General features: G+C 37.6%; 2 protein-coding genes across 2 annotated transcripts in view; one reads left to right on the forward strand and one right to left on the reverse strand.

Moving 5' to 3' along the window:
* Positions 1–7,369, forward strand: part of LOC102200516 (guanine nucleotide-binding protein G(o) subunit alpha-like) — a 10,741-nt gene extending 3,372 nt beyond the window's left edge. Inside the window, exons 6-10 of the mRNA XM_005744340.2 lie at positions 2,190–2,318; positions 4,806–4,935; positions 5,022–5,093; positions 5,799–5,886; positions 6,988–7,369. Coding sequence (XP_005744397.1) covers positions 2,190–2,318; positions 4,806–4,935; positions 5,022–5,093; positions 5,799–5,886; positions 6,988–7,178 — 610 coding nt within the window. The 3' untranslated portion in view covers positions 7,179–7,369. The remainder of the gene's footprint in view (positions 1–2,189; positions 2,319–4,805; positions 4,936–5,021; positions 5,094–5,798; positions 5,887–6,987) is intronic.
* A 225-nt stretch (positions 7,370–7,594) lies between these two features.
* Positions 7,595–8,815, reverse strand: LOC102200783 (neuropeptide B-like). The gene is made up of 2 exons (XM_005744341.2): positions 8,451–8,815; positions 7,595–7,933 (listed from the first exon to the last, which is right to left on the reverse strand). Exons 1-2 carry the CDS (start codon positions 8,706–8,708, stop codon positions 7,805–7,807), a joined length of 387 nt encoding a protein of 128 aa, XP_005744398.1. The 5' UTR covers positions 8,709–8,815; the 3' UTR covers positions 7,595–7,804.
* Between the last annotated feature and the right edge of the window lie 335 nt (positions 8,816–9,150).

Below are 9,150 nucleotides of genomic sequence, written 5' to 3' on the forward strand. Positions count from 1 at the left end.
TTTTTGCATTATTATTGACTACTAATATTAAAACATGTCTCTTTCAATTATGGCTCAAAGTTCATCTAGACATGTACTGTGACTACTTCAGTTCGTTTATTTCTCTTACAGAAAACGCTACGTTCAGATAAACTGATTTAACTTTCTGGGAGTTCCTTACCTGGATAGTTGAGCATAGATCAAGATGCCTTTAATGACCTCTCCTTCAGCCTGAATTAATAGTGGAGTGTAAGTTGGTCATTCATTAGGATGTCTCTTGAATTTTGTGACTTATTGGCTTAAATTGCAGGTTACTCTTATTTAAAGACCATAAGACTGTGTACTGGGGTCAGTGTTGGTTACATGGTCTTTTAAATGGAAATTTCTTTAGTAATTTTTTATCTTTGAATGTAGAACAAATGGACTGAATAGAAGCTGTTATCTCAGAGGGAAAGGCAAGTAGATCTGTCGAGATAAAGTTTCTTTCATGTGGCCAGTCTCAGAGATTTGTGACGGCTTCATTATCAGAACTCGGACTTGAGAGCTGGAGGATAACGTGAAACCCGACTGCCTCTTTGTCTATGTTTTCACACTGCTGGACCCTGCATTGATTTCTCCCTCTGGAAATGTTGGATTGGACTATTGTGATACACTTGACTCCCCCCCCCGTGCTTTTAAAAATTGCAGCAATTTCTTTCCATCATTCAGAATTTGTCCATTAGACTTTCACAAGATTTCCAGAAGAGCTTCAAACTGTTAGAGCAGGACCTTTAGGAACATGCATGAATTAAAATCAAGATGTCTAAAACCCTTATTTTTAGCTCCTTGTGTATATAAGTGTTGGCATGATTATTTTGTTTGTGTGTCAGAAGCGTCAAAGTGCAGAAAGTAGAGTCTTCAGAATTCCTGATGTTTTTCTGTTAGTTCCTAGGGTGTCTTACTTTGGAAGATGACTGTGTGAACACTTTTACTTTAACATATGTTGACCCCAAAAAATAACTGCTGGGGAGCGGCGTGCGCTTCTACAGTATGACGCATGTGAGAGAGCTGCATCCATAAATATCCATGCCTGGTTTACAGAGACTCACCTCCATCTGCATTCTAGTTGGGCTTGTTCTCAAACTTCATCTGTGCTCCAAAGTTTTCTTTTTGTTACTTATGCTGACTTTGGATATGTGAGTATCTCAGCATGAAATTTAAAATAATCATGAACTGACTTTTCTTCACTTGTCTAAATCAGTTTGATAATAGTTGAAATAGTTGCTGTGTTGGAATAATAATTTAAATGGAACAGTAAATTGTTTGTACCTATAATTAATGATAGAAAACACAAGTTACCATATGCCATAATAACATGGCCTGTCTAAAAACACAAAGCAGCATTTTAAAAGGCTAAAAACACTAGCTGCCAATTCCTTAAACTGGGAAGTTTCTATTGATGTTTTACTGACATGTGACTACTAACCACATGACGTTAAGTTTCCCCCATTTTGGTCACATGACAAGCTGAAGAAGTGAAGAAGGGCCCAGTTACACAAGACATAGAGTGGTCCGCAACCATGGGTCATGGGGAAATGAAAAATGAGGCATGACTCCCATTAGCTGTGAGTGATTGCTGGAGACTTTATAGCAGTCACTAGGAAAATGATTGCTAAAGCTTGATCGCATATCCGCCCACCCACCAGCAGCCACCTGTTGCTGGGAAAAACAAACTATATTCCCCAGCTGATTGGAGAAAATATTTTTGTGATTGCTTTTGTTGCTAACACTTTGTTGTACTTTAAATGGAGGTAATGGACTTGTCTAGAAACACTGTCCAGCTACTCTGAGCTGTAGTGCAACACAAACAGGAAATGGAAACGGTTTGCCTTCAAAATAAAAGCTGCACCTTTACTACCACTTGGCAAGTAGTTGCTAAGTGTCTACAGACAAAAATGAAAAACTATAGGCAGCTGTGTCAGTCTAAGATATTGGTGCAGCGGCTGTTTTGCAACCAGTTTTACCCAGTGATAGCAAGCAGCCTCTAGAACCATTGCCAAAGCAGTTGGGGAATATGCATTTTTCACCTGCAATTGGTGGTTGTATCATGTCCAGTCACACCTACATGTACAATGTAGGTGTGATCTCATACAAACTAAATTTTGGCAAAAAACAGTGACTTGTAGTCTGAAGTCATGTTCCTTCTCCTTTGTTCTTTTCCCTTCCTCCAGTTTCTTTGAGAACATGAGTCGAATCATCGCACCAAACTACGTTCCCACAGATGCAGATGTTCTGAGAGTCAGAGTGAGGACCTGTGGAATCATTGAGACACAGTTTCAAGTTGATAAAACTGTGTTTCGGTAAGACACAAAGTCCAAATACGACAGTGCAAAGATAAAAATATGATATAAGATAAAAAAAATATGAGAAAAAAATCTGAATCACATTTAAGATTTACTGTTTGCCACTCAATCTCCCCTGTGCTCAGTGAATATTAAAACTATTTTACCTCACTATACTTTCAAGAGACGGTTGAACTCTTTGCATGTTTGCATAAACCTTTGTTATCACTGAATGAACTCTTTTATTCCCTTAACACTCTTCCAACACAAACAAAATTAGGAAATCTGGATTAAAAATCGGCCATTAAACTTAAGCCTGATGAATCAAATCCCTGCTCTCACACACTGCAATATGCTGCTGTGTACAAATATAGACCAAAACTGCACATGCAGCTGAAACAACACTCATGGACTATTTAAATAACACGGGCTGTTATTTAAATAGCAGCCCGTGTGCATTAGTCAATGCACTACAAATATTTTGTTACAGAGATTAGAGGTCTTTCATCTTTAGAAGATAACATTTTATGTAGTTATAAAAGGACTCTAGATATTGATGCATAACCACTAAAGACCAATCTGATGACTTATGTCAGGAATGTTGTAGTTGCACATAAAAAGGAATAAAATATACCAGTGGTGCTTTAAAGAAAGCTGTGATTTGTTGTTGTAGATTGTGCGCTTGTGCACAAATGCATTATTGGACAGCCGAGTAATGACTGAGTCAAGGAAATGGGCATCGAGAGCGCCATAAACTGCAACAAAGGCATCCAGAATTAAAGTGGTGGAAATTACTGGGTCATAGTTTTTATGAAACTGCCTGAAGGCTGATAGTTTCAGAGATTTTTAACACAAAACCAATGTAACTTTAGCACACTGTGCTAAATAGTGATAGATTATCTACTTGTGACTGTTTCTCAAGTTATTTGTTGAAAAGTTAAGAAATGAATCAATATTTCCTGCATATCAGTTTGAGGTTATCGAGATGCACTCTGTCCAACCTCATGAGCAATTCTGAGTGAAGGCAGGTGTTTTCCTGGCAATGAATCAGTCTTGAAATATGGAGGACTTTACTCTATATTCCACTCAATATTCCAAAAGTATTAGCAGAAATATAGAGAAAGTTAGCTATGACTCACTGAAATCCCAACTTTCTTTCCCATAACTCTTGTTTTTCAGAATAACCAGGCATTCATGATGCCTCCTGCCTACTTTCCCTTCACTGTGATTCTATTTGGTCTGTGGGTCACAAACAGAATCATACCAAGACTTGAATATGAATATTTTATATACTGTAGCTGCTTCGAGGACCGCAGTGTCACCCTTCAGATTTTTTCCTGTTTTTCTTGGTAAAATATGAATAATATGACGTTACTAAATTATAGTTTGTAAACTTTAAATTTGATATCTGAATGCACACAATGAAAACTGAAATATTGTTTAGATTCAATTCTCTGAACTTGTTTATCGCACAGTGCTTTTGTGTTTTCAACCAGTTTACGAGGTGACATTGGTTCTACTAGCTGCTTCTAGCTTTTTACTCAAAATGCAGTTGCAATGGACGCAGGAAAAAATCTCACCAAATTAAGGAAGCATACTGCTTTTTGTAGTAGGTGATATGATCTCACTGTTGTTCAGTGGTTTCATTTAAATTTATTTCATTAAATTCATTTTACTTTTCTTGTCTTGTGTTCTGTCTTTAAATTGATCTTAAATGCTTTTTTTGTTTTATAATGAATATTTTGTTGCCCTGCAAATATGGCTAAAGCAAACTGAGTCAGTCCCATCTCTTTTGCTGAACTCAGTGTTTAAGTTGTCTATATCTAGTTCTGATCCTGTTCTTGTACTTGATGGGGAAAAGCCATAAAGAGCCCTCTTTCCATTATAAATGATGGCTTTTCTGTCCTCACTACATAAATACTGCTGTCAAATGCCACTGTTAAAACTTATTGTCACCCAGCTTGTTAACGCTTACTCTTGACCAATGGGGTAAATGCTTCATTGTCTCTGACATGAAGACGGCAATCATAGCACCCCCAAAATGGGAACTCATTACCTGTGTCACCAAGACCCTTCACTTCACTTGGTGCAGAGTCTTGTTGAGATAAATTGCTCCAATAATTTAAACGGGTGAAATGTTATTTCTGAGTGTCGAGCACGCTGCCGTATGAATTGGGTGCTTATCCAGAGCTGCACAATGAGGCAAGTCAGCTGCTGGTTTGATTTGTAGTGAGACACTTCCTAACTTAAAAAAATGAAGTAAAACTACTTATACAGATTGTTGCCTCTGCTTCTCCTAATGAACATATTTGTATAATGGCATTCCTTCTAAATAAATTGTATCATTTCTAAATATGAAATGTTCTCAGGCGACTTTATTTCAGAGCATCAAGGCCTTAGCAATTTAATTTTGAGCTATAAAATATGTAAAAGGTAGTGATTACTCTATTTCCCAACTTGTTTTTTTTTTTCTAAATAAAGCTTAAAGTTTTTTCTTGTTGACAGGCTGTATGATGTCAGAGGCCAGCAAAGTGCGAGGAGGAAGTGGCTAAGCTGCTTTGAAGGTATTCAAGCTGTGGTGGCTGTTGTGGCCCTCAACAGCTATGATATGACACTACTGGAGGATCCTTCTGTGGTATGTTGTCACAAACTGTGATTAGAAATCTCTACAGCCAGTGGTTTTTGCTCAGTTGGAGTTAAAATTGCCGCTTTCCTGATTAGAATCGGCTGCAAGAAAGTCTTGAACTTTTTTCATCAATCTGCATCCACACGGTTTTCCAGCAAACCACCATGGTAAGTTTTTGCAGTTTGAGTTTCTTTAACCCTTTATTGGATCATGTTCTTCCTACCATTAATTGATTAAAGGGTTCAAATGTTATATTTGAAAGTTGGATATTAGAGTTGTGCCGTGTTTTAAACTTTGTGCGAATGCCTGAAGGACTGTTTTGTTCATTTCTAGTATACATATTAGGCATACAAAGTCTGAGATGCAGGATATTTCATTTAGTTAAAGAAGCTGCGAGGACTGTTTCAGAGACGCTGCGTTTAGTTTTCTTTCATACTGAGAATGTCAAATTGTTTTTATGAGCAAAAATCAGCCATCAGCACCTGAACTTAATACAATTGAAGGATTTAAATTTTCTTTCAATTTGAATAATTTCTGCATGATTGTGTGTTAAAACTGAACAACCAATTATAGTGTTACACGAGAAATGTGAAGAAAATCTATTTAGATGGTTAGAATTATGACTTCATACTGACTGTAGCTGATTTGGATGGATCTGAACTTGCATGTCTTGGCATACCGGTTTTTGCATACCAGTGATTTTAATGCTGCTGAATGTTCAGATATTTTTCTTTCTTTAAAATGGACCTCGAGTGTACGAACAGTTGCTTTTGTAGATATTTGAGACTGAGAGTCATGTTGTTGAAAATCCCAGTGAAGAGGTTTCAGCAGGAATAATTTTATTATTAACACTCCTTATTTCTCTCCTACAGGTTCTGTTCATGAACAAAACGGACCTTTTCCGGGAAAAGATCCTAAAATCTGGAAGACACTTGAGACTTTACCATTCTAGCTATAAAGGTACATTATAGAAACCCTCCACCCACTTTTCTTTTCTAAATGTCTTTTTAAGACATATGAAGGAATTAAACCTTTATGAGATTTTATTTTATTTTTTTGTGAACTACAATTCCAAGAGAATTAATTTGCAACACAACACACCCACACTCTCAACCGCTAATATTTAGCTGCTTGCTAATGCCAATATCTAACCATCCAATCACATGATAGCATTTTATTGCATTTAGTATGTGTACATGGTTAAGACTTCATGCTGAAGTTCAAATTGAGCATCAGAATCAAGAAGAAAGTTGATTTGAAGTGACAGAGTATTTCAGAAACTGCTGATCTTCTGAGATTTTCACACACAATTTTTAAGCTTCACACAAAATGATCTGAAAAGACAAATTATCCAGTAAGCATCGGTTCTCTGGGTAATGTCAGAGGAGAATGAGCAAACTGCTTCAAACTGCTAGGAAGGAAAAGAACTTCAAATAACTGTTATTTAGCAAAGACGTGCAGAGGAGCATCTCTGAATGCACAACATGCTTGCACATGGGGTCATCAAAATTGGACAATTGAAGGTTGGAAACGATGCCTGTCTGCGTCTCGATTTCAGCTGCAAAATTGAGATGGTAGGGTCAGCATTTGGCATTAAAAAACATGAAAGCCTTTTAATGTTCAGGCTGGTATAATGGTGTGGGGAATATTTTCTTGGCACACTTTGGCCCCTTGGTAATAATTATGTACTGTTTAAGTGCAACAGCCTACCTGGGTATTGTCACTAAATGTCCACGGTGTATCAATCCTCTGATGGCAGCTTCCAGTAGGATGATATGTCAAACTGGTTTCTTGAACATTACACTGAGTTTACTGTATTCAAAAGACCAGGTCTCAATCAATAGAACACCTATGGGATGAGGTGGAACAGGAGACTAACATCCTGGATGTGTAGCTGACAAATTTGCAGCAACTATGTGATGCTGTCTTGGCCACATTTCAGGTCATTTAAAGGAAGCTCTTAGTCCGTTTGGGGATTATGAAGAAAAACAAAAAAATGCCTGGTTTGAAATGTACTGATTAACCTTTGCGCAGTTAATTCTTTTTCTCCTGCTATCATAGGTGCTGATGGTGATGTGGATGCTGCAGCCCACCATATCACTGCAATGTTCTCAGCATGTAACAGCAACCCTGACAGGCCTGTGTACCACCACTTCACCACTGCCATAGACGCCACAAGCGTACGGGTGGCATTTCATGTGGTCGTTGATCAGATTATGAGGGGGAACCTAGAAGCTGTTCAGCTTGTTTAAGTCTTCTGGAGACTCTTTAAATTGTTTTAAGTCATTCATTGCTGTAATTTCTCTGTAAATTCTCATGTGTGCTTTTGTCTTTTAGAACTTCAAAATCTGATGAAGTAACACTATTTAATTGTTCTTTTTCCTTTCTGACTTTATAACATTTTAAATAAACATATGCTTTTTAAGCATGTCTGATCATTTTATAATTTGGCTCTTTTCTTCTTACCCTGTCTTTTACTGTTAAAAACCCAAAAATATACATGCAACAACATTTCGTTGACAACAGAAGGTTAACTGCAACTTTGGAAATGTTTAATTTTAAATGTTGACATTTAGTACCACTAACTTGTCATTGCAGTGCTTGAGCTAAGGCATTTCAGCTTGCAATTTTGGGTGCAAGCAAAAAATCACACTGTAATACCTCAGCAGACTGAACAAGGATGAAATACTTTATTCAAGAAAACTCAAACATTAATACATTTCTTTTCAAGCGTAAAAATTTAGAGCAGGTTTATTCTAGTCAAATGGTTCATAAGAGTAGCGTCTCTAGTGCAACACCTATTAAAATGTCCAGTTTTAAAATGTCAGTCCTGCAAGAAGTATGCTTGGTCATCTATCCCAGCTGTTGGCTTTGCTGCTTAGTCTGCTTCACAATCTGACGAGTCCAGAGAGAGGAAGACATCGGCTTTGCACCGAAATGAAGCCTTGATGTCCTGGATGCGTTCACAGCTCTGCAGGTTTGGTGTAATGTCTTTTATACACACAGGCTGTTTGGAGAGAGGAAAAAGACAAATGGTACTGCATGAGAGAGCATCCGAAATCAATAACCTTATATATTCTGGAAACCTGAGTAAGTTGACATAAGATTTTTATTTTTTATTTTTAAGGAAGTACCATTGAGGTATTTTGCACGTAACATTTACACAAAATTTAAAGTGGAAAAAAGTGCTTAAAAGTTGTTGCTCTAAAAATAAACATTTGGAAAATTGTAGATTACAGACTGGCACAGTTAAGCTTTAAATTTTTATATTTTGCTATAAAATGAGTTTTTTTTTTTTTAAACTATTAACTATTATTTGTGCTTAAAAAAGTACAAATAAAAGAGTCTAACGGTGCTGAATGGACAGCTCCTTCCTTACTGAAGTGACGGTAACAGATTATCATAAAAACAATACTTTTCATTTTTTCCCACTAGATTTTATTTATGTTTGTCTGTAAGCGTGCTATCGTTAGTCGAAAAGAAAATTAGATTTTTAAAATTCTTTTTAAAAAGCGACCACTCACCATCGTCTTCAAGAAGGAACTGGACGCCGGGATCTCAGAGAACACGTTGTTTGTTGCGGACTCGTCAGTGTCTGCATGGTGCGGCTCCTCTCTCCTCACGTAAGCTGATCTCCGAATACCGGACAGCAAACCGGACGCCCTGCCTACGGAGTAGTAGGTTGGGCCGGCCACCTGCTTGTACCATGCCTCCGTTGGACTGCAAGCGACCAGCACTGAGATGACTACAATGGGGAGCGCGAGTTTAGGAGACCTCTTCATGACGAGCACTGACGCTTGAATGTTCGCACCTCTACTCTAGAGCAACAAGTCCTATTGGAAGTGACCGCTCACTGCTTGTATCCTCGTTTTCCGAGTCTACTTATAGCGACCCGTGATTATGCAGCTAGTTTTCGTCACGGAAAGCTGCGCGATCATTGATATACTATAGGCTAGATTGCGCTTTTGGATGGGGTGTGTTTGATGCGTGTATTTCCAGGGTGACGCAAATTCTCGGTTTATTTCTGTAGGTTTTAATCAAAGGGATTTAACAAAATATGGTAAATTACAGGAATTTTTAAAAACATTGTCCCTCCACTTACACAGGCTGCAAAATAACTGGGCAGTTGACCATGTTAATGTCCAAATGTATGGCCTTTTATTTCAACATTAGTTAATTCCGTAGGTGTTTATATGTCAGTATGGAAATCCCTCTCATTGTGTT

The sequence above is a fragment of the Pundamilia nyererei genome, unplaced genomic scaffold (genome assembly GCF_000239375.1).
Source record: "Pundamilia nyererei isolate P.nyererei 1_Seehausen unplaced genomic scaffold, PunNye1.0 scaffold00142, whole genome shotgun sequence".
In the NCBI taxonomy this organism is placed as follows: Eukaryota; Metazoa; Chordata; class Actinopteri; order Cichliformes; family Cichlidae; genus Pundamilia; species Pundamilia nyererei.

Excerpts from the sequence above, each read along its gene's own strand:
- LOC102200783 (XM_005744341.2), bottom strand. The coding sequence starts at position 8,708 with ATGAAGAGGTCTCCTAAACTCGCGCTCCCCATTGTAGTCATCTCAGTG. Across the intron at positions 7,934-8,450 it reads GTTCCTTCTTGAAGACGATG|CCTGTGTGTATAAAAGACAT; the intron begins GTGAGTGGTCGC and ends CTCTCCAAACAG.